Raw genomic sequence first — 26,374 nt, 5'->3', positions numbered from 1 at the left:
AAATTTAATAACTAAGTCATTTAATACTATACCTTTCTAACACTATGCTTCTCTGAGCATTTCTATATTTCTATTAGATTATCATTTGAGTCAATTTTTTTTATTTTTTATTACATTTAATGTCTATTTTACTTTCAAAATTTAAATTGTCCAATATAAATTTAAATTTTTATATACTTTGACTTATTTAATTTTCTAAGTTAAATTGGTCATTTAAATCTTCATTTCACTTTTTTTATTTCTTTATTCTTCACTATAATATTGTATTGGAATAATTTTTAATGCATCTTATTGGGTAAGATTTTTTTTTTTTTGCTCTCTCCCGCTTTAACTATTTTATAGAGGTATCTTACTCCTTTTGTATCATATTATCGATAAAGCATTTGAAAATTTGAAAACTTCATTCTTAATTTCACTCGGTGCTTTCTTGCTTTTATTTCTAATTTCTCCTATATTTTTTCATTTCACCATCAAAATTTTTTATTTAATAGTGGCCACTCTCTTGACTCGCCAATTATACTCTTGACCACTATTTTTAAATTTGATATTATCTCATCTCGTATATTCAATTTACCATATATTTCTTTTAATATTTGTATTTCTACATCTCCTTAAATAAAATTTATTTTTTATTCTTTAACTTTTACCACTTGATCCCAAGAGTTATATATATATATATATATATATAATTGTTATGCTACAGACTCTATTCTGCGGATTGCTACGGACTTTGCCATGTCATTTTCATTTTAATTTTTTTAATACAACATTTCCTTTATTTTTTTCTCTCTCGTGCTTCTTCGTTCTCGCCGCTGGCCACCTGCTCGCCCGCCAGCCACCCTCCCGGCCGCCGGCCACCGCCGGACGGATCGCATCCAAAATCCCAGCGACAATCCGGTTGAAATTCGACCGCGATCACGATCGCTAGCGTGGCGGCCTGATAGCGGCGGATTTCGACTGGATTCTGGTTGCAATCCATCCGTGAACTGGCGGGGGTCTAACAGTGATCGGATTCCAGCCGCGATCGCATCGAATTCCGGCCGCGATCAAGCCAGATCGCGGCTGGAATCCAACGCGATCGAGCTGGATTACGGACGGAATCCATGCCGCAAACCCCCAGCATGACAGCCCCGCCGCACGCCACCCGTCGGCTGCCCGCCCACCGTGCCGCCTGCCCACCGTGTCGCCCGCCCCACCGTGCCAGCCATGCTGCCCACCCACCGTGCTTAACTCGCCAAAATCCGTCAGCAATCGCGGCTACATGGACGTGATTGCGCTTTCGGATTCCGACGCGGTTGCGTCCGAATCCCAGCGCGGTCGCATCCGGAATCCGTTGTGATCGTCGCATGCCCAACACGGCCACGGTCGTGTCGGATCGCGGCTGGAATCAAGGCGCGACCTAGCGGGTGGCTGGTGGCGCTGTCCGACGGTGGCCGGCGGCCGAGCAGGTGGCCAGCGGTGATGAGGTTTGGCGAAGCAGGGTGATGAGGCGGGGCGAGGTGCTGTATTGACGAGGCGCGGCGAGAACGAAGAAGCAGGAGAGAGAAAAAATAAAGGAAATGTTGTATTAAAAAAAATTAAAATAAAAATGACATGGCAAAGTCCGTAGCAATCCGCAGATAGAGTCCGTAGCATAACAATTCTCTTTCTCTATATATATTTCTATTGATATTATACTTGAGGCATGTATCTAATATTATTAATTTATATTGACTAGTTAAATTTTATTCAGGATGACTTTACCATCCTTATAAATTTCTCCCTCTCTATCTAAGAATAAGAAAATTAATTTATAATTTATTATTCGTACTTTTGAAAATAACTAAGTATTTTTTTATTCTTAAAAAAATATATTAACCGTTATAAATTTATATACTATTACGATATCCAATATATTTCAAAATCATAGTCCATATTACTGATTTTGTACTTGGTTATATTCGACATACATAGTATAGTATGCCAAGTGGGTCTCTTGAGGTAATGCATAACTATGTGTTAAAATTTTTTAATGTAACATGAATCATACCTGCTTCATTGTTTGTTTTTTTTTTTAAATTTAAAAATATTTTAAAATTTTATTATTATCGCAAATTTATTTTTCTTAAAATTTCTTATAAATATTTTTTCACCTTTTGCTCTTGTGAAACAAAATAATTAGCTAAAGATATTTTATAATTAATTTTTTTTCTTTTTGAATATTTTATAATTAATTACATACATGATTTATTATTTTTTTTGAAACAATAATGATAACTTAGAAGGTGCCCGCTCAATAGTATAACTAGCGATCAGATATTTCAACGACAGTTAATAGCTTTTGTCAAATCTAAGAATATTTAATATGGATAAAGTGAGCATTTTTTAATTTATGTCTTCTCGGATGATCTACTTATTAACATATAAAATATTATTATCATGAGATTTGAAGTTCGAATCTCGATAAAATCAAAGTAAATATCTTTCTTATATGTATATCACTATTCCAAAAATTAGTAGTCCGTAATTTACCTTTTCCGTATTGATCCTAAAATAATTATTATTCTAAAAACTAATAATCCATGATTTATCTTTTCTATATTAACCCTAAGATGAATTGACGAGGACGTTAGGTCCTAACATATTCACACTTTTTAATTTACCGGTTGGAACATAATCTATGAATTATGAATATAAATAATAAATAATGAATATAGATGATAATATCGAATATGTAGATGCAAAATGGAATAATATTTCAGGGCTAGCGCAGTTCGCATCGTCATCATCCTTTTCTTTGACAATTGTGGCGGCAATGGCATCGGCCACGACAATACTTTCTCCTCGCCCCCTCTCTCTCGCCCTGCCGCCGTACTTTCACAACAAGACTCGTGGTTGCTGCAGCCATGCCTCCCGAACGATGCCGCACGATTCGGGCGCCAGAATGCGCTTCTCGCCGCACTATCTTTCTTGCAATCAACGTCGGTCATCCGCCCGTGCAAAGAAGAATCCTGGTTCGTCGCCAGCAGCGACGGTGGAGCCACCCTTCAATGTTCTGGTGGCCATGAAGTCCTTGCACAATGACATCATGATCGTGGACTCCTCGACTACGAGGTTTTTGACCCTCGATTCCACCAGTAGGTGCTTCTGCATGTTACTTATGTCTCATGATCTATAGTTTGCTTGCAGAAGTATGCCTTTTGATGAAATGCGTCAACGTATTTTCTACTAGTTAGGAAAAATCTCTCATTTGGTTTCCTTATGTGGAAGCTCACCGCAACCCTTCCTCCAAAATTCCCCACTAGAATATGATAACTTGCTGCCTAACAGACACGAGAAATCTCTGTAGTTGCTTCCTCTTGCCAAATGATACGCCATGGTCGCTGTGTACGCACGACTTGCAACGGGAGGCTGCTAAGAGGTGCCTCTCGTTGCTAGAAAGGTTGAAAGATGCTGTGGCCGTGTTGATCACTACTTCAGATGCGAAGGACACAGATTGCCCCAGCACGAGAGGACATTGCTTCAAACAATGTATATTGTTGCCGGTATGAGAATGGAGGAGGAAGACCACCTCTTGCTCGTTTTAAAATCACAAGAAGATCCTGCGCCAGCAGAGTAAGAAAAAGATATAGAGGGAGAGGGAGGCTCACCATGGACACCATCTTCTCTATGACTTCTGAAACACAGCTGATGGTGTGCAAAAAGGATTCCAAATTGAATGAAGATTTTCAAATCAAGAGCTCACTCAAAATCTCCTAATTGAGGAGGAGATCTATCACTTGAGCTTTTTTGAATCTAGGAGATCTCTGAATCAGTAAGCTTGATTCATGCTCCTAAATTCCAAATTTCTGACCATGTGGGAGGAGAATGGTGCTTGTTTGAGCGAGTGAAGGGGAGACTGCAGTCTTGTGCAAGAAAGGGAAGGTGAGGAATTAGAATAATATAGTCTAATTAATCCCAGTTATAATCTCACTGGTCCTGTTCACCTTAACCAACAATTGATACAAATTTAATTGCGTCAATCCCAACTCAAACTTGTCAAGGCCAAAACACACCAAAGTCAGATTCTCTCCATGTTACATTCTAAATTGTGAAATTTATTGTATATTTTGATCAAAATTTAGATACAATATCAATTGATAATAAAATGAGTAAAAACCGTTTTGATAAATTTGAATATTAATAGTGATATTGTCTAGAGCTTCATGGAGGCACGCAGTGTAACACGATTTTGATGATGTTGATGATTCATTTGAATATTGTTGTTCTTGAGGAATGACAATGAATACTAAATGCCTACTACACCTTAATGAAATTCTTGTAGTTAATGCTATAAACCGGTCAATTTATTAATCTCCAACACAAAACTTTGATATTGCTTTTCCTTATTATCACTGTGACATATGCAATCTATCTATTGTTTTATAGATAACATTCATAGTATGCTAAACAAGGAGCAACCTTGGACTGGATCATATTGGGTATGTAGTGAATCAATTTTGTTATTTCATGACTACTTATTCTTTGAATTTTGATGTATGATTGACTTTCAGTATGTTTCTTAAGGCTAGTCAACTTGAATTTTGAATGCTTATAGAATCAAACAATAGTTTGAATAAGTAACAATACCATTCCTTGAAGTCATCATTCTACTCTGTTCACAGTTTCATCTATTAGTTGAATATCCAAATCTTAGATAAGAATAAAACAGTGTGTCTCTAATATTGGGATTACTAGATTTTTGCCCCTCATCATTGTCCAAATTTTACTTGATTTTTTTAATTCCTATTCAATTTGAACTACATGAATTTGAAGGTTGTGTAAATGGAGATTTTTTTTTTCTTTTGATGAATGAGAGATTATCCAATCATAAAACAAAAGATAGGAAAAATGATTTGAAAGAGAATGAGTGAAAATGTTGCATTTAATCTGATGAAGGAGATGCCAAAAGAGAGAGAGATAAGTTCTAACACCTTGAAAGATACATCATTGGAAGTGAGAGACATTGGAAGTGAGAGAGAAACTATTCGATCTCTAATCTTGCTGTCCTTGGAGAGAGAATTGATGGTGTATAGAAGATGAGTTCTAAAACAAAATGTTTGTAAAATCTAGGTAAAGTGGGTGAAAAAGATGATGCTTATTAGTAGATCATGCCCAGGTTTTTGATTGTGTTTATTTTGGGATGAGAATCACATTTTAGGTAATTGGTTGGTTGCTGCAGTGTGGTTTTTTAAGGCATTCTTTAAACTTTAAATGATTCTCAGATGCACCTAAAGTTTATTTCTTAAAATTTTCTCAAGTGCAAATGATATGAAACCAAAATTTTCAGTCTTTGTTTCATCATAATATATGGATGGATTATTTCTTATTAACTCTTTTCTAGAATGAAAGAGATTTAACTCTCTCTCAGTGAGCCCAAACTAATTGTGCTTTTAGATGACACTGTACTTTAGCTGCTATTCTGGAAATCTTTGGGTAACATACTTTGCGTTTAGCCTCCGACTAGAGTTAGTTTATTATTATTAAAGTTAATTTATAATTGACTATCATCTCAACTATTTTTAGTTTTTTTTTTCACTTAAACACCATGTTTTTTGAATTAAATTCCACAAAAAGTATTTACTTAAACAAATAGATTCTTTTTGTTACATTAATATTCCCTCACAATAAGAATTGTATTGTGTATAAAATATCCATAAAAAATGTAAATAAAGCATATACTTTTTGCGATCAATTGGAATAATATAGGTCAATTATTAATTTAGAATCTTATACAATTTTTTTCATTACACTTGCTAAAACTATCTGAACATAAATCTCTCCATACAATTCCAATTGAAACATTAAAAAACATTGTGACATATTAACAATATGCTAAGTAGCAACATCCTAGCTAGGGCCATTGTAGAAACTATGTTTATGCTACTACCATTGTTTATATTGATTTTGTACTATTGGTACCTCATATTGCCAAAGCATTGAAGATACTGATGTGGTTCTATGTGATAATGGATGCGGATAATTGGAAATGCACCAAGTAAAGCTCCTTAGTTCTTTCCTCACCTTTATCAACTATGGGTTCATATAGGGTTTCAAACTTATCATTAATTCCCTAAGTTAGAAAATATAAAACACTTCGTAGGCTCCTGCTCAAGTTTTATCACTAAGACTGGATGTGAAAATTTTGATACGAAGTGTTCCTTACTATAAAAATTATAACATTGTACATTAGGGTCAGAATTGTGATTAGGTCTCTAGTATCATAAAGGTTTATACAACAACAATTAAGCATTATCCCACTAGGTACGGCTATATGGATCATTCTACTCCATTGGACTCTATTCCCTACTCTATCATTATTTATATTTAAATAAATTTTAGCTTATTTTATTGCTGCTAACCAAACCTTTTTTGGTCTTCCTCTTTCTTATTTGATGTTCACATTTGTCATAGTTTCATATCGCCTAACCGAAACATTTATTGGTTGTTTAAGTATATGCTCGTACTATCTTAAAGTCTCTGGAGTTTTCCCTTAATAGGTGTAACCCCGACTTTTTCTCTAGTATTTTTATTTCTTATCTTGTTCATCCTTGTATGTCCACATATCCATCTTAATATTCTTATCTCGACAACTCTCATCTACTATTCATGTGTTCAAGTCATAGCCTAACATTTTACTCCATATAACATAATAGTCAAACCGTCGTCTTGTAAAACTTTCCTTTAAGTCTCGGAGGTACTTTATGATCACAAAAACATTATCATAAAGGTTTATGAATTAACTTTTTCTTGTTGGATGAGATCTAGGATGAGTTGAGCTAGTGATTTTCCTTGATGGTGATGCCTTATTAGGTGGTGCACTTTCAGTTAAAGGGGTTTGCCTGGATGTAACTACCATTAGGATCATCAAAATTTTTGTAGCCTTGTGGTAGGCCTCTTATGAGTTAGGAGAAAACTTCACTTCTTCTTGAATTTCTCACCTAAGTTGATTAAGGAAAAAGATAAGGATCACTAGGTTCTTTTCTAGCTTTATAGTGTATATGGAGTTTTTTAAACTTTGTTTTTTGTCACACTTAAGGATCGCTACCTTAGATTCCATTTACTATATGGTTGAATCTTAAATCATTTTTAAATGTACTTTTTGGTCTGTCAATCTTTCATTTTATTTAATTTTGTGATTGATGCTTGTCTTATGTCATGATATACTAATCAAAATAGTATTAAATTTTTGCTGACCTATCATGAGATACATACAAATCTAACTAACCATCAAAACTAAGGCGTCTTCCTTAATGTGCCTACTGATACTTCCTAACTCTGCTATGCTTATGCCTATTGCTATTATTGTATTCAAGAAAGTACTTTACGTAAAATATGCAATATAATATTTTTTTAGATGATCTAATATTTATATTTTCTAGTTGTTTAGTAACATGTTTTTTTATATCCCTTTAAGTTGTCTACTCTTACTCTTACAATTTGAGATTGACTTCCATAGTATCATATCTTGAATCAAAATCATCAAACCTTGGATATGCGCCTTCTATAGTAGTATTTTCACTTATTATGCCAGCATAAGAGTCGACAAGTAATGAAAATTACAAAATAGGTGAATGCTTAAGATTGAGAAACTAGTAAGAAAGTATGTAAATGATGATGGTAAATGATTTGTGAGAAAATTGAATAAATGCAAACAATTGACTAAGTTAAAAAAAAATCTTAAAATGAGGGTGAGTTTATTGGATTGTTGCAAGTTTAATTTTGTCATTGTGTTTGTCTCAAAGAACTTGACCAAGTGGGCTCAACTTTATCTTGTTGCATACCTTAAATCAATTCAATTCACGAGAAAAATTTAAGAGGGGATGGGGCTCTAGTGTTGCTATAGCAACTTTATTTTTGGGGTACTGTAGGTCTGTAGCTACAATAACTTTTTAACTGTGATTGAGTTTGGATTGTGCGGTGCCACAGTTGCAACGTTTGTCAATAAGGTCCATCAAAGTTTAAAGTTGGTTACAATCGAGATTTAGTTTGGATTGTGTGAGGCCACATTGTATAATTGGTTAGGAAGCTCAGTTGGTTGGGTGAGGTGGTTCTCACATGAGCTTGCAGAGCACCAATCATCAGAGAGGAAGGCGATACCAATGAGAACTTTTAGAGCAAGAAGAATTCACAAGAAGGTGATGTGACTACCTTTGCTGCATTTTCGAAGGGTCAAATAACCACCATGCATGGAAACTTGGTAATGTTGAGGAAGAAAAGTCTCCTATTGCAAGTTGGAAGAGTATGCGATAGCTTGGTCAATGGCAGAGGTCAGCGATGAAATGAAGACATGAGTTGCAATAGAAAAGCTAGCTAAGGTGTTATGGTTGGAGTGATTGGATGGTGGGGAGGGGTCTTGGCAAGTGAAGTCGATCTTGTGTAGTAAGGTTGAGAGATGGAGAGATGGTGAGGTTTGGTAACTGATGGGAGCCACAATAGGTAGGGAGGTATGAGTGTTGTAAGTGATGAGAGATTTAGAGGAGTGGCAATGCTAAGAGGATTGCATGGAAGTGTGTGGTGGTAACAAAGTTCTTGTATTGGAGAGGGGTCATGAAAGTTGGAACAAAAGTATCTAAATATATTGGCTTTTAAACCATTTGATGCAATGTTAATGTGACCAAATCTTACATAGAGTAGAAAACTATGAACAAAAGTTTATCAAACCGAAAGATAATTTGCACTAGGGAGGAGGGGCGACATAGGGCCCTTTTTATGAAATATTCAAAGAGCCTAGCCTTCATAGTTAATTCTCTTAAAGCTAGATCTAATTTACCTAGTGAAGATACAATCTTTTTTAACATGAACAACTTTTAAAAATTTAAAACATGGAATTAAAACTTGTCCTAACTAAATCCTAAATTCATTTGCTGGATTATTTAAGCAATTAATTAGGTCACATAGGAAAGAAATTTAAATAATTAACTTGAATTATTCAATGCAAATATTAATTACTTTGATCATAGAAGTTACTCATAATTTATTTGCCATTTTACCCATAGGCCCAACTAAAGTATGACATTTACCAATAGACACATTTTATTTTGTAGTTTACAAAAGAGTGCACCTTCCCTTTTGGATATTCTAAAAATACCTTAGCTCTCACCTGAATGAAAACAATAATCAATGATGTTTTAGTGGTGAAAATTAAAAAGTAGATGAATTCTTTCTTCGGAACTACATGAATATAATGGGGGTCTTATGTTGCTATTTTGATCACGTCATTAAGATGTCTAAAAACACCTTAATGGCCAATTGTGCCAAGATTAATAAGAGCATAAATGCATTTTCAGGATCACTCTATTAAAGATCCTCTAATGGTTAAAATAAAAAAAATAAGAGTATAAATAAATTTCCAAGAGCACTAAATGCAATGATGGTTCCATATTGCCATTTTAACCGCTATAAGGACATTAAAATTTCTAGGAGCACATTGAATGCAATGGTGGATTTTTAGTTGTCAATGGATTCCTAAAGAATACCATCAATGTAATAGTGGTTTATATATATATATATATATATATATGGAAGACCATCATTGTGTAATGCATGAATGTATTATTCTTGTATGAGAAGAGGGTTTTCTTATACTATTTTGGTAGTCTTCCATGCCCTTTTTGATTTTTGACCACTTAAAGATTATATATGTTTTTTTTCCTTGAAAACGTTAAGGTGTTTTCTTATAAGACCACTGTATTTGTGATGCTCCTAAAAATCAAGGTTTTAAAATTCGCTAGGCGTTAGTCGGGTGCCAGATCAGCGCCTAGCACCAAGGCCGCTTTGGCGGAGACTAGGCGCCGCTAGGCGAATTCTACGGTATCAATATAAATTACATAATAAATCACATTCTATAACTCCAACACAATACCATCAAATTTAAAATGAGTTTAAAATTACACAACTAATAAAATATCACAAATTTATTCTACTTATTCTCCATAATTTTCAATAACTTGTTCTTCATCGGACACAAACTCAATATCATCATTGTGATCCTGCTCTTCTTCTTTGGATGCAAAAATGTTCCTCGTGAAGTCCTCTTATTCTAGAGCTTCTTCAGAGTTGTCCGATGGCATGACGTTTCCAAAGGATGATGCTTTAGCCAACCTTCAATTCAATCGCTTCCAAATCGCTCAATTGTAAAAAAGAACAGACAACAAATTTTTCTTCAAATCGATTTCTCCAGCCTTTAACTCTTTGATTTCTCATATATGTGAGCTTCTTCATTTGTTCTGATTTCTCCAGCTCTGGTTACTCAGTACGATAAAGATGAAGTTTGGTGCTAATCGCTAGGATAAGCCAACAAATCGATTTTCTTGTTGGACCAAAGGTTAGGGCTTATAAAACTTAAGGCCAATAATAAAAAAAAATGTTACATTTTTGTTTCTTTTTTAATTGGGCTTTAAATTAAAAAGTCCAAACTAAAAAAAAAATCATGAAAATAGTGCACTATTTTCACAGTGCCTAGATGATTTGACTGATTAGTCGGTGCTATGGACCGCCTAATCCCGTCTAGGCGGCAAGGCCGCCCAGTCGCCAAGGCCGCCCAGTTGCCAAGGCCGCCTAGGCTGGTCGACTAGTATATTTTCGGTGTAGCTGCTGGTGCCTAATGCCTAGACGGTTGCCTAGGCCAATTTTTAGAACATGGCTAAAAATCCATTCATACCTTTTTATTTTAATCATTGAATGACGATGTCTTGTAAAGATATGTTGATGATCTTCTAGTGGTCAAAATGATGATATATGACCACCATTTCATTTGTAATGCTTAAGAATTGATTTGTGCTCTTATTTTTTTCCCTTAATTTTGTCCATTAGAAGTTTTTCAATGTGTACTTAAATTTTTTAGGGATCGTTTGAGTGAGTGTCAGCGTTTTTTAGAATCTTTATTGTGGAAACTGTGTCCTTTGCTAAATTTAATATCATGGTATGCTCTTTGATAAGTGCTAAACTTAATGTATGTTATTTGGTAAAATACCATAATTTATTCCTAAATAAATAAGGGAAACTTAGACAATCAACTTATCTATTATCTTAAATCTTTTAATATCCTCCTAAAATTAGGTTATATTACTTACATCATCATTGAATTGTGTCCTAATTGTTTTAGATTGATTACATAAATCCCATACCTTTATTAAGCTTCATGAAGGGACATATTATTAAAACCATTCAAATAATTTATGTTACATTAATTTTCTTTGAATTTTCTCAAAGCCTTAAATCTTCTCCTCTATTTGATTCAACTCTTCTACCTCGAACCTAATCATTGCCTTTAAATCCTTCATTGCCATCTCTAGTTTTTTTTTCAATAATAATTATTTTTATTAATAGACAACAATTCATTTATCCTAGCTCCATATATATGTTTTTAGGGAATATATCTTCAATTAATCCTTATAAAGTGAAAGGTAGCTCTCTATCGTTGTAACTATAAGATATTAAAATTCTGATTAATATGATAATTAATTGAAATATATTGTTATAATCTTACTGGGTGGCACGCTAGGTTGCCAGCTAGTGCTTGACTTTCAAGCAAATATTCAATAAATGAATCCATTAAACTATTGTACTAATGCTAGATTATTTCTCGGAAGGAACACATTGCAGACCCGACTATAATGTCTCGGTAAGGACGACTACATCTCTATAGAATTTGGGTGTAGTGTTAAATATACAAAAGTTTTCATACTATAGATTGGATAAAAAAGGGCATCTCGGTGCACGAAACTCTTGCCAATGTGGGGTCAATGATCTATTGTACGTAGCCTTACCTTGCTTTGCAAGAGGCTGCTTCGAAGTTGGATAAAAATAAATATTATAGTAAAATTAATTGGCTAAGATTTGGAATATGGAATCTAGGAACGCTCACAAGTAAAGTAATAAAGGTAGTAAATAAGATGATTAGGAGAAAAATTAATATTTTATGTGTATAACAAACAAAATGGGTAGGAGAGAAAACAAAGATGATAGAGAGTATGAGTTTTAAGTTATGGTACGCAGAATGAATAAAACAAAAAATGGAGTAGGTATTGTTGTAGATAGTTCACTAAAAATTGAAGTAGTAGAGATACTTAAAAAGGAGATAGGATTATAGCTCTTAACATAGCGGCGGCGAAAGAAACCATTGTTGGACCCCGTGATAGTTTTGATGTGATCAACCAAGTTTAGGTTAGGTCCTGTTTGTCTGACCTGTGTCTAAGTGTGCAGGAACTTAGGAGCGTAAGAAGTCGAGCGGAAGACGCAGCTCGCGAGAAGGACGGCACGGGAAGGGAGCCGACGGGCTCGGTGCGTCCGAAGGACGAGAGAGCTGCGGAAGAGTACACCGGTGGACGTGAAGAACGTGCGCGGCGTTCGAGGGACGTAAAGCCGGGACGGAAGACTGCTCGAGGAGAAGGCCAGGAACTGGATTCAAGTGAATCCTATTCCGGTTAGCCGAAATCACCCAAAGAAGCCGAACTAGAGCAAGTCAACAGGAAGTTGACTTGTCAACGGTTCGGTCGACTGAACCCCATGATCGGTCGACCGAACCCCTTTTCATCAGAACTGTTGGTGACACATTAGAAGACACGTCAGCAGTCAGCTGGACTGATCGGTCGACCGAACACTGTGATCGGTCGACCGAATCGAAGATAATCCACAGACTCAGTCGATCATTTTGATCGAGCCAACTCAATTGGAGACCGTTGGCCGATCGGTCGACTGAACGCAAGGATCGGTCGACCGAACCTAAGCTCGATCCAGCGAGACTGCACCTGGACGGAAAGACTGGGCAGGTTCAGCAGGTTCGGTCGACCGAATCTGGGGATCGGTCGACTGATCCCTCTCGAGTCAAAACCTGATCCCGAAGATCAGGTTAGCTGATAAGCTTTAGAACCCCTATATAAAGGGGGTCTCGGGTAGCTATTGAATACAACGAAATCGAACTACAACTCCTGTACTTACATTCTAGCAATAGTTCTGTGCTTCCAAGTGTGTAAAAGGCTTCTCTGCCTTCAGAGAAGGAGATTGTTCATAGCGCTTTATTACTGCCTTGGATTAACAACCTTCTTGGTTGTAACCAAGTAAATAGCTGAGTCTTCCTTTTCTGTTCATAGTTTAGTTTTGTTTAAATTTATAACTATTGCATTTATTTGAGTTTAAAATTGGTTGAGGAGGGTATAGTTCTTATTTGTAGGCAATTCACCCCCCTCTTGCCGGTCCCGCTGCACTAACAAGTGGTATTAGAGCCCAATAGCCTCAGAAGGACTAACCGCCGTCTGAAGCACAAAGATCATAACAATGACCGACGCGAACATTCATCCCCCGAAGTTCGACGTAGATTTCGCTACATGGAAGCGAAAAATGGAGGTATTCTTTAAAATGGATTTTGACATTCTTATTACAATGAAATATGGTTTTGCAGCTCCAAAAGACAAAGAAGAAAACCAATGGACGAAGGAGCAGGCTGATTTCATCGCTAACGGAAAGGCTGAGTTTCACTTGCTCAGCGTTCTTCCGCCCCAGGAGGTAAATCGGATTGGAAGCTACAACTCCGCAAAAGACCTCTGGGAAAAATTCCTGGAGCTCCACGAGGGTACCTCGGAAGCAAAGCTAGTGAGGCGCGACATCCTTCGGACATAACTAACGAACCTCTGGATAAACAATGGCGAGAAAGTAGCGCAACTCCAAACAAGGATTAAGGAGCTAATAACTTAACTAATCAATCTTGGAGAAGAAGTAACGAACCGGGATTCCATTCGATATGCGCTCAATGTTTTCCCCAGAACTCCAGCCTGGGCGTCCTTAGTAGATGCATATTACATCTCTAAGGACTTTGAGGTAAGTAGTTTAGAAAACTTATTTTCTACTTTCGAACTTCACGAGTCTTGACTTTCAGAGAAACCAGAAGAGAAGTCGAACCTTAACATTGTCCTACAAGCCGAAAAGGACGATCTCGACTCTGAAGCATCGATCGACGAAACCGAAGCGGCACTATTGGTAAGACGTTTTAGTAAATTTCTTAAAACTAATAAATTTAAATCGCAGTTGAGGAAGCATCAATACAACAGAAGGACAGTCCGATGCTATAATTGCAATGAGGAAGGGCACATCAAGGATGACTGCCCCAAACTGAAGAAAAAGAACAAGGAGAAGTCTCAAAAACCGAAGTCCTCTACACGCAAGAGCCTGAAGGCTACATGGGACGATTCTTCATCCTCCGAATCAGAAGCCGAAGTTTTCTCGAGACTAGCACTGGTGGCCAACCATCTCCTTGAAGATGACTCAGACTCAGAGATGAGCATAGATGAAGGGGGAGGATCATCAGAAGAGAAAAGCTACGATGAAGGGGGAGCCTCACCAAGTAAGGTAAGTGAGGTACGTGCACTAAAACCTAAACAGTCATTTCAATTTATTATAGCTCTCTCTAAAGACTTAGCTAAATTAGAAAAAGAAAATACTGAATTGAAATTGAACTTAGCAAAAGCATGGCCACTAGAAATGTATGATAGTTTAAAATTAGAACATGAAAAATTAAAAGTTGAAATTGAGAAATTGATAAATCATGATGCATGCTTAAATAAATTTCCAAAATCAAAATTAAGAATTTATGGAAAATTAAACTGGTATATTAGAAAACATCAGGGACAACTTAGGAAAGTTCCCAGAAATTATGCCCCCCCTAAATTTTTGAGTAATCCAGTAGGAAGGAATCTATACTGGATTCCAAAATCTTTACTAAATTAAAACTATATAAGTTAGAGCTTAACAGCGAGTAAATTAAACAATGAATTTCTTTATGAAGCTTTGTCTAAGGAAGTGGTTGTTGCTCTAATAACCAAGAAGGCCTAGTGCCTCGCCACGACCTGGAAGCCGAAATATCGAAATAAAATGTTTAATTAACTTTATGATAAAAGCATTAAAATTAGAATTAAATAATGCTTTGAAAAGTTTTTTAACATTTCCTTAGAAATTCTCCAAAAATTATTTTTTTTCTTAGAAAAATTCTCAGTCTTTGCTAAGTTAAAATCTCTTTTTAAACTTAGAAATTTTCAAAAGACTTTGACAATGTTTTTGTACCCTGTTTTTACTGTGATCAAAGGGGGAGGATAAGTGTAAGTTCAGTTAAGGGGGAGTTTAAAATTTTTTTTCAAACAATTAACTAACTAAATTTTGATGTTGCAATTACTTTAAATTGCAAATTTATTTCTAAAATGTTAGTTTAGTAATTTCTTTAAATTACTATGTGTTTGTTTTTACCCTAACCTGAACTTGGGTTGATGCACATCAAAAAGGAGGAGATTGTTGGACCCCGTGGTAGTTTTGATATGATCAACCAAGTTTAGGTTAGGTCCTGTTTGTCTGATCCCTGTGTCTAAGTGTGCAGGAACTTAGGAGCGCAGGAAATCGAGCGGAAGACGCAGCTAGCGAGAAGGACGGCACGGGAAGGGAGCTGACGGGCTTGGTGCGTCCAAAGGACGAGAGAGCTGCGGAAGAGTACACCGGTGGGCGTGAAGAACATGCGCGGCGTTCGAGGGACGTAAAGCCGGGACGGAAGATTGCTCGAGGAGAAGGCCGGGAACTGGGTTCGGGTGAGCTCTATTCCGATTGGCCGAAATCACCAAAAGAAGCCGAACCAGAGCAAGTCAACAGGAAGTTGACTTGTCAACGGTTCGGTCGACCGAACCCCATGATCGGTCGACCGAACCCCTTTTCATCAGAACCGTTGGTGACACATCAGAAGACACGTCAGCAGCCAGCCGGACTGATCGGTCGACCGAACACTCTGATCGGTCGATCGAATCGAAGATAATCCACAGACTCAGTCGAGCATTTTGATCGGGCCAACTTAGCTTGAGACCGTTGGCCGATCGGTCGACTGAACGCAAGGATCGGTCGACCGAACCTAAGCTCGATCCAGCGAGACTGCACCTGGACGAAAAGACTGGCAGGTTCAGCAGGTTCGGTCGACCGAATCTGGGGATCGGTCGACCGATCCCTCTCGAGTCAAAACCTGATCCCGAAGATCAGGTTAGCTGATAAGCTTTAGAACCCCTATATAAAGGGGGTCTCGGGTAGCTATTGAATACAACGAAATCGAACTACAACTCCTGTACTTACATTCTAGCAATAGTTCTGTGCTACCAAGTGTGTAAAAGGCTTCTCCGCCTTCAGAGAAGGAGATTGTTCATAGCGCTTTATTACTGCCTTGGATTAACAACCTTCTTGGTTGTAACCAAGTAAATAGCTGAGTCTTCCTTTTTTGTTCATAGTTTAGTTTTGTTTAAATTTATAACTATTGCATTTATTTGAGTTTAAAATTGGTTGAGGAGGGTATAGTTCTTATTTGTAGGCAATTCACCCTCTTCTTGCCAGTCCCGCTACACCAACAACCATTAATGTAATTAGCTTATATGCATTCCAAATAGGATTAGATGAAAACACCAAATATAGATTTTGGGATGATTGAGGTATTACATAACATTTTGTCAGCCGAAATGATTTTAAGAGCAGAAGATCTAAATTGGTATGTAAGAGTGAAAAATGAGGAATATGATAGGCTACATCGGCTTATGAGTTTGGATCAAGAAATAAAGAAGGAAAAACTATATTGAATTTTATGATAGCATATGATTTTATACTAGCTAATACATTTTTCAAGAAAAGAGAAATATACTTGATCATGTTCAAAAGTGAAAATAATAAGTCGCAAATTGACTTTCTTATAGTTAAAAAGAAGGAAAGAAAAATTTGTAAAGATTGTAAGGTCATCTCTAAAGAAAACTTAAATGCTAATATAAGTTATTACTGTTGGATATACACCTTAAGCATAATATCAATAGAAGGAAAATGTGTATGACTCTTAGGAATGGAAGTTAAAGGCATGGAAATAAAACTTATTTAAGGAGAGGATAAGAGTACAAGTATTAGGAGAAATATATGATGAATCGAATACAACATGAGATAAGATGATATTAAAGTTGAAAATAATAGTTAATAATGTACCACCAAATAAAAAATCATAGCGGCGGAATGAGAAGATACAGGTGAAATTAAAGAAAAATGAACAATCTATAAGGTATTATATATTTCTAAGAACAAAGAAAACTTAAAAAAATATCCAATGGCCAAGAAATAGGTCCAGAAACCAATCAATGAAGCCAAGAATGAAACTTTTAAACACTTAGATCGATAATTGGATAAAAAAAATCGGAAAGAGACATTTACAGAATAGCTAAAGCGAGAGGGAGGAAGACAAAAGATCTTATTCAAATAAGATATATTAAAGATGAATGTAAATTAAATGATGAGGAAATAAAAGAGTAATGAAAGAAGTATTTTTATCAATTTTTTTTTTTATTTTAACTAAACTTGTAGAAAAATTTTTTAAATGAATGAAAAAAAAAAAAAAATTTAACTATAATGATATTCCGATAGAGATATGGAAGTGTTTAAGGAAATAAAGTATTGAATAACTTATAAAGTTATTCAACCTATATTGAAAACGAAAAAAATGCATATTCAGTGATGAGTTAGTATTTTAGTTCCCTTATATAAGAACAAAGGAGACATCCAAATTTATTCAAAGTATATGGGTATTAACTTAATGAGTCATATTATGAAATTTTAGGAAAAAGTAATAAAAAAAAGACTAAGGAAAGAGACAACTATGATTGAAAATAAATTTGGATTTATGCCTAAGCTATACATCTTCTTAAGTAACTAATTGAAAAGTATCGGGAACAAAAGCAAGACTTACACATGATATTCGTTAACTTGGTAAAAACTTATGATGGACTCCCAAAGGAAATTATACGGAGGTGTTATCATAACGTATATTGAAATAACCTAGTAAAAGCTTATGATGTAATGATAAGAGTGATGACTTCAAGTGGATTAATCCAAGCGATTCCCATAAAGATAGGGTTATATCAAAAATCAGCTCTAAGTCCCTATCTTTTTACACTAATTATGGACGAACTCAATTGACACATATGAGATACGGTACCTTGTTGTATGTTGTTTGCAGATGATATTGATTTGTTAGATGATACACGTGAAGGGGAAATATGGGAAGTGAAAGGTTTTAGGCTTAGTAGAGTAAAGACAAAATATATATAATTTAAGTTTAGTAATATTAGATTTAATGAGACAATTGTTAAGATAGAAGATGACGAGTTATCTAGAAAAGAGAGCTTTAAGTATTTAAGATCTTTTTTGCAAAAGGATAAAAGGATTGAGAGAGATGTGTTATATCGAATACAAGCAGGATGGTTGAAATGAAGGAGAAAGTTAGATGTTCGTTGTGATCGTAAAATATCTATAAGACTTAAAGGAAAGTTTTACAAAACGGCGGTGAGACCCATTATGTTATATGAGGTTGAATGTTGAAACTCGAGTACATGAGCAGAAGATGAGAGTTGCAAAAATGAAGATATTAAGGTGGATGTGTGGACATATGAGGATGGATAGAATAAGAAATGAAAATATTAGAGAGAAAGTCGGGTTGCATTTATTGAGGGAAAACTTCGAGAGACACGTTAAGATAGTACAGATATGTACTTGGACGACCAATAAATGCTCTAGTTAGGCTATGTGAAAGTATGACAAATATGTACATCAAACGAGAAATAGGAAGATAAAAAAAAAGACTTGGTTAATAACAATAAAACAAGATAAAGTTTATTTAAATATAGATGATATAATAGGGGATAAAATCTAATGACGTAGAATGATTCATATAGCCAACCCCACCTAGTAGGATAATACTTGATTGTTGTTGTAGTTATAATCTTACTTTAAACTCATTGATGGGACAAGATATGTAGCAATTTTAAAAGTTAGGACAAAGACAACTTGAGAAGGATGATGATAATGGTATTGATAATGATAGTTAACTATCATGTAATTATGTCTATTGATGTTGCATTATTAATTGATGATGGTAATGACAATGAATCTCTAACCACTTATTCCAAAAGCTTGAGTAAGAAAAAATCAATTTTATCTAATGGACCATCGTATTTGTTCATGGGAGAGCAATGAGTTTGGAGTCTCCGTGCTTGGACACACCTCATGCCCATTATGATTTAGAGGTAGTGACCTATTTTGACTTAAGTAGAGTTCCTAGACTTCTAGCTTTGATACCATGTTAAAGTTGATTAGTTAATCATTTATCCAAAAATACTTTGGTTAGGAAACAAATCAATTTTGTCTAATGGACAACCACACTTGTTCATATGAGACCAATAGGCACGGTGCCTCCTAACTTCTACACTTACAAAGGAAGGATTGTTGAATCTGACTTGCTTTTCATGTCTATATCACGTTCATTTGATGTTACACATTTTTAAGACTTAGTTGAGACAGAATTAAGTCTGATGAGAAGTTCTGAGATGAGACCTAATTTTCTTCACTGTTCAACTACAATGAATTTCTATCTATTCATGAGAGTTATCTGCTAAATTTTGCATTCTTGGGTATGTGCATCATGACATGAAAACTGCCATTTTATCTCTTTAGAATTAATATTCTGTTTTAACACTTAAACTTGCTAATACTAGTTTTTTGAGACAAAATGTTTAGTTTCTTGTTTGTTTGATTTGTTTTTTAGGATGAGTTTGCCAGTCTTCCTGCTATTGTTCCTGAAGGTCCAATTGCAATCTTAGGTTTGGTAATTCACTTGATCCTGAAAAGCCTCAGCTAATGAAATGAACTGCAAAATGTCTCAGTACTCACAATTCACAGAATGTATTCTCCAGGGTGGCGGAACAGCTGCACATACAATGCTTAAAGCATGGCCAAACCTGCACCTTCAAGGTTGGGAGATTGATGAGACAGTAAGAAAATTTCTCAAGATTATTTTTTTCTTAATAAATATCCTTCTAGTTGAATGGTACCTGTGCCAAATTGGTGCATCCAGCTCGTAAGGGAATCAACTTGCTTGGCTGTAGTTTTGAGTTGCAGCATTTCAACTTTGTAACTTTGAAGGATCGCCACAAGAGAGGGAGGTGAATTGTTTGTCCAAATTAAAAAAAAATTAAGTCTAGATATTAAGCAAAAACTTAAGTCTATGATGAGAACACTCAACCTAATCAAAACATCTATTTGCAACTAAGATAAATATAAGCAATTCAAATTCATATATAACGGATCAAAGCATTGTTAATTAATTAACAACTACTGTCAGCGTTTAGGTTGGTTTATATAAGAGACTATGTGATAGATGAATATTGTTGGTGTATATAATAATATAACTAGTTTAATTGCTAGATTGATCGTAACACTTCATGAATGTATATAGACAATATACAAGTGTTTTCCAAAATGTATTGACATGTAGGTATGAAATCTCGAGTTGGGCCACTTTGTACTGTCCAAGATGTAATGACTAAAAGTTGATACATAAGATAGGCAAAAAAAAAAAAAAAAAAAAAAAATTGTGTTGCACATGCTTGACAGTGTTGTATGTGTCGTCTGTTTCGCTTGTTTCACGAAAAAACAAACTTGTGTTGCACGGAATGACAAATTTCGCTTGTTTCCCAATTTTCCTTGGCACAATACGAAATTTTATACCATGAGGAGTAGATTAGAATAAAGAAAGGGGGTTACATATCTTGGTGAAATGAAAGGTTCATGGGATGCCCATTGAGATCACCCTTCAAAAGAAGAAATAGTTTTCTTATGTTTAAATGGGGAGAAATAGAATGATGACAATGAATGCCAAAAGATGACATTGGGTTTAATAGAACACCACCTGGGTATCCCCCAGCAGTTGGATGTTGTCATTCAATTTTTGTTTAGCTTATTACCATTAGTATTCTAATTTTAGCAACTTATATTGATGATATACTTATATCATGAAGTGTAACATGTAGGATATAATAGATGTCCAAAACCATCTTAAAAGTCTTGGAGTAGGAGTTGCTTACAACTCTTGTGGAACATCCATATCTTGATGAAAATATGCAATGCATCTCTTAAGTTGGTATTATTGGATATAAGCCTGAAGAAACTCTAATTACCCACAATCATAATTTGCAGTAAGAAGATAAATGACTTTGAACACCATTTTGTTATTTAAGACTAGTAAAAAAACTCATATATCTTGTAGTTACTAGGTTAGATATATCTTATGCAGTTGAGTTGTGAATCTGTTCATGCAATAATCCAAGTGTCATCATAATTTTTTAGCATATTAAAGGGTATACAAGGAAAAGTGGATAGAAAGTTTTTGAAGATTGACTTTAAAATTACAAAACCAATAGATATACATTGTGTTATAGACACTTATGTATGTCGCAAACAATCCATTGTTCCACGAGCACATGAAACACATTAAAGTAAGCCAGACTGTCACTTTATTCACGATCCCATAGTGTGTAAGATTAGTACACTGTTCGCTTGTTTACTAGAACAAGCAATTGATATTTTTTAGTTAGCCAATTTTTACTAAGCTATGCTCTAGTACTTGATTTGTTTGTTTGTAACAAGCTGAATATGATAGTCCAGCATGAGGAGTGCTAGGAGGAATAAGCTTTTTCAATATTATGTAGTCTATCTTGAGACTTTTTCCATGTCTGAATTTACCTATTTGTATATTTTTAGCTAGTTCTTAGGTATTTTTTTTATGGTTATAAAATACAAAATTTCTATTATCTTTGAATAAAATAATTAGAATTTCTCCTCTAGCTCATACTTTATTATTCATTTTTATTCTTTTCTTGAGCAATCCGATTAATGCTTAAAACAATCAATACTATTTAAAAGAATCTTATAATCATGGTTTGGATTTTCATTTTAGGTTGAAAGACAATTGAATCATATCAGTATATTAAATTATGAAAATTCAATATTGAAACGATATGTCAATAAATATCATTTTGTGTTGACACTTGACACATCTTGCTAACTTATATTACAAGGCAAGGTTTAAAATTTCGACCTGTGTCGAGGTTTCGGTTTTGGACCGGAATGATACGATTTCGGTATTGTATCGTGCCGTGCCAATATAGTTTCAGTATTTTCTAAATAAAAAATATATTAGTTAAAAAATAAACAATATAAAAAATAATCTTAAAAAAAAAGAAAAGATATGAAAATAGATAAATAAATAAATAAAAATTTTATTATAATTTTTAAATTAAAATAAATGAAATATAAAATTAATTAGATAATTTTATTAGGGTTTAATAAAGCCTTTTTGATTATCTCCATCATAACTAGGAGTTTATTAAAATAATTAACCTAAATTTAATTAAAAAAATTTGAAATTCGACACTAACGAGCTCACGCGACTTTGGCGCTGTCGCAGGGTTACACTACCCCTCAACCATGGCCGCGGGGATCGCGTGACTCCTCTGGCACGACCGTGGTGGTCCATTTGCAACGATCGCAGGGTCACACAATGCCTTCGCGGAGGCAGCGGAAGGGTTACTGCTGTTGTGGGGTCGAGCAACCTCTCCGCTGCGACCACAGGGTCGCGCAACATGTCACAACTATTGCAAGTTTGGTGCCGAGGTTGTGCTGGTGTCGGTCGCCGAGCGGAATAAGATGTTTTGCCTGTTTCGACCGTCTCGGCACGACACTTTCAACCATGGTACAGGGCAATATGAATTCACGTATTATTTTTTTAAAGCTTGCCATTCGAAAAGAGAAATTATGGTGTACAAGATGAACATAAATTTACATTTCCAAATTTCAAATTCTAACCCTTTTGAAATTTTAACCTCACAATACTCAATGTTCATGAAGATACTTCATTGATAAGCTATTACTCTAAGTAAACATAAGCCTTTTTGGACAACAACTATAAATTAAATTAAACTAGCTAATCTTATCTTTCATTTATAATCTGTACAATATTGCTAAGAACATTTTCAAAAATTGAGGATCATGTTTTTTTTTTTTATGGAAATTCTGGTGAGATTGACAAATATCATAGTTGTTAGGAGGCTTTGCAAATTTGGTAGGATAAACAAGAATATGAAACCATAAAGGCTCAATGTTCAAATTTTTTTTAAACAACTTTCAGGGTATATGGGGATTAATATTATAGGGCTGAAAGTGGATTAATCACAAGATAATTATGGGAATGTTTAAATTGTACATGCAAAACAAAGGTCAGTATGGTCACACTAATGCTTGACCCATATCCTGTGTTGATATAGTCTACATCAACCGAGAATTGTACCAAGACCAAGACTTTAACCTTAATTACTTGCGTAGGGATTTTTAGAAATTTTGAATAGTAAAAATATGTCTAGTTCTTTACCAAAGGCAATGCCAAATAAGAGGAAGTTGACCATCATTAAAGGTTGGCATTGCCTTCAATCAATCTGGTAAAAAAGACAAGACCCTTTCATATCAATTTTAGTGCGACTAGCACTGAGACATAACTTTTGTTGACCAACATTCTGTGTCATTACAAGGTGACGCCAGCTGTGATCGAGGAGAAAGTGGCAATGACAAGTGCATATCTTGCCTAAATTTTCCTTTGTTATTATGTACTTTCGAACCTAGTTCTCCACTGAAGATTTCATTTTGCACACCCTTTTGAATATCAAGTTCAATAGTATATTTTCCTCCATACTCATTCATTAAATTCCATGAAGGCCTATGTACGCTCACTTATGAAAAGGCACAACTGACACTGGTTGTTGTCCAGCACAGTAGTTGATCATTAATATGATTTTTTATTTTTAAATTTCTTTTGTTTTATTAAATAAAATTGTATTGTGTTTCAAAATAATGCATAACTTATAAATTTATTGGCAAACTTGTTTGCAATTCTTTTACATGCTACTGATTATGTTAGACTATTATCAATTTTAGTAAAATTGTTCTTGCTAGGTTTCCTTCTTTTATTGGTTGTGGTACATTAATACAATATTACCTCTTCCTCATTAAATTTTCTGTAAATGTTTTAGCATTTGTCTTGTTCACGTTTATGCCAGCTGATTGATTTGGCAAGGGAATATTTTGGTCTATCTGATCTAGAGAAGTGCACATCAGCTGGTGGTTTTCTTTCGGTTCACATTGGTGATGCACTTTCTGAATCTGTGACAACTGGAGGTGGCTTTGCTGGTAATTACTTTTAATTTTCCAAGGACTTAAATTCTTTCCTGCAAAATTGCTTTGAATTTCCTTCATGAAGATGCTTTTTCTTTTTATTCTGTTTACATTCTAAAAATTTTGAAGTTAGGGAAATTAATATGCTCCAATGTAAAATCCTAATCCTAAAACATCAATATGGAAATAAATCTATAACCCTTTGCTTACTTCTAAGGATGGATAGAGGAAGGATGGAGGATTATTGGGGAAAAAAATCCACCGTGGAAAAGAAAGGAAAAGAAAGAGGAAAAGAGAGGAATAGTTGTGAGGAAAGGAAGAATTAGGGAAGGAGGAAGAAGCTTGGAAGGGGAAGAGGTGTGAATTGTCCATGTTCCGCGACTCATGGCCAGGCCAAGGCTGCGACTCATGGCTAGGCCAAGGCCGCGACTCACGGCTAAGCCAAGGTTACAGCTCATGTCCAGAATAAGGCCACAGTTGTGACTCGCAACCACGAGGTCGCGTGGTGGCAACTCATAGCCACGTGGCTTGGCTGTGAGTCGCATGGCCACTTGTAGCTGCAAGGCCACCATTTGCAGTTGCAAGGTCACCACTTGCAGTTGTGAGGCTGCCACTCTTGGTCGTGAGGCTACCATGCACAGTCACAAGGTTGCTACACACAACTAGGTTGTGACTCTTGACTATTAGCTCAGTGAGCTTCTTGGTCTAGACTGACGAGGCACATGGGATTTTTTTTTTCTTTGCTCAAAGGAAAGAAATTTTTGCTTGATTTCAGGTAGATTAACAAAGGAAATTATCTTGACTCTCATGTAATTCTTTCTTTTTCTTACCCTAATCTGTCCTTCAAGATAATTTTCCTTCAAAGGAAAATAGAGTATTGGACTTAGTTTCTTATAGAAAAGGGAACTAGCTAGGGACACTAATGTGGTAGAAAAATTTGGAGGAAAGGAATAGGGAAAGATTTCCCTAGTTTATGACTTAATAAAAAGGAAAAGTTTTTGATTATTTGAAAGGAAAGAAAGAGGTTAAGAAAGGTTTAAATTTATAAATTAATTGTTAAAAATATAAACAATGATTATAGTAATAGTTTCTAAAAAAATATCTTATTTGGAGTCAGAGTTCTTTTGCCCAATATTGGAGAAAACATGTGAAAAAGTTTAGGAAGTATCTAGGTACTTGGGGAAGCTTTACCCTAGGAGCCTTTCCTACATTTCCTTGTCATAGGAGGCTATGCTTTTTGATAATTCTAATACCTTTAGCACTCTAGAAAGTGCAGACTAGCACATGATCATGATGAAGAGATGTTATACTCCAAAGTATATTTACACTTCAATAGATATAATTAGGATATAGAGGGGTTGATTGAGGATAATTAGATATATCTTAAATGCTTTTAATGTTGAATTAATTGTTTTACAACTGAGGCAGGTTGTGTTGGGATTTGATGATTTTTTCAATTAGATTTGGGGTTCATTTAGGGTTACATTTGATGTTTAAGAATGGGATTAGGTTGTGGTGTGCATCAATTTAATTTTGTCTTGGGCTTAAATTGGAGCTTTTATGATTAAACATGATATGAATGAATTAGCTTGAACCAATCTGGATGGGCTCAATTGGGTCAAGGTTATTATTAAAATTCCTCTACCTTCACTTGATGTAAGCATGCTATAAGCTTGTCTCGTCTCCTAAACTTAAGGTCATGTCTTCTGCAAGTGTCTCTGCATGCCCACTAGTTTGCGCTGATCAAACTACACCACTAGCCATCTCTGTGAACACTTGTATTTATTGCTGTGCCCACATTTACCTAGGAGTCAAAATGACACTATTAGCTTTCTTTGTGAGCGCCTGAATTCAAATTATGGAGATGATCTCATTTAGAAGCTATAGGGATCGAAGATTTTATGATTTTTTTTTCTAATGCATAATAATCATTTTGGAATTAGTAATCAATAATTAGTTTGAGATACTTATTTTATTTTTCTAGTGACTATACTTTCCTAGTGATAACCTTCCTTCAAGATCTAGTGACTTATATTGGCAATGAAATTTGACTTATCAGTGCAAAGCAATTAAGATATTCACAATAGTTTGCAACAAAATCACTTAAATTATATTGGCATACTATAATATTCTGAATACATAACACGAGAATATAATCATGACTTTATATGGTTGAGACTTGTGACATTAGATTATATATGTTCCATGCACTTGAACATTCATTTATAACTTACTATAGAAAGTAAGGACAGAATGTTGAGTCTTGTTGGGCTCTACAAGTGGAATTTACCATATGACTTGTCAGCCA

General features: G+C 35.1%; 1 protein-coding gene across 2 annotated transcripts in view; it reads left to right on the top strand.

Moving 5' to 3' along the window:
• The first annotated feature begins 2,725 nt into the window (after positions 1–2,725).
• LOC121985320 overlaps positions 2,726–26,374 on the top strand; it is a 56,291-nt gene continuing 32,642 nt past the window's right edge. The window contains exons 1-6 of one of the 2 annotated variants that reach the window (XM_042538692.1): positions 2,748–3,093; positions 3,169–3,903; positions 4,408–4,460; positions 19,610–19,669; positions 19,758–19,835; positions 23,952–24,081. In XM_042538692.1, the coding sequence (XP_042394626.1) occupies positions 4,422–4,460; positions 19,610–19,669; positions 19,758–19,835; positions 23,952–24,081 (307 nt within the window). In that variant the 5' untranslated portion in view covers positions 2,748–3,093; positions 3,169–3,903; positions 4,408–4,421. Of the gene's footprint in view, positions 3,117–3,168; positions 3,904–4,407; positions 4,461–19,609; positions 19,670–19,757; positions 19,836–23,951; positions 24,082–26,374 lie in introns of both variants that reach the window. The other variant, XM_042538690.1, reaches the window with a different exon arrangement.

The sequence above is a fragment of the Zingiber officinale genome, chromosome 5B, assembly GCF_018446385.1.
Source record: "Zingiber officinale cultivar Zhangliang chromosome 5B, Zo_v1.1, whole genome shotgun sequence".
Taxonomy (NCBI): Eukaryota; Viridiplantae; Streptophyta; class Magnoliopsida; order Zingiberales; family Zingiberaceae; genus Zingiber; species Zingiber officinale.
The sequence above is the reverse complement of the archived record's forward strand: the minus strand, read 5'-3'. Positions and strand labels throughout refer to the sequence as shown.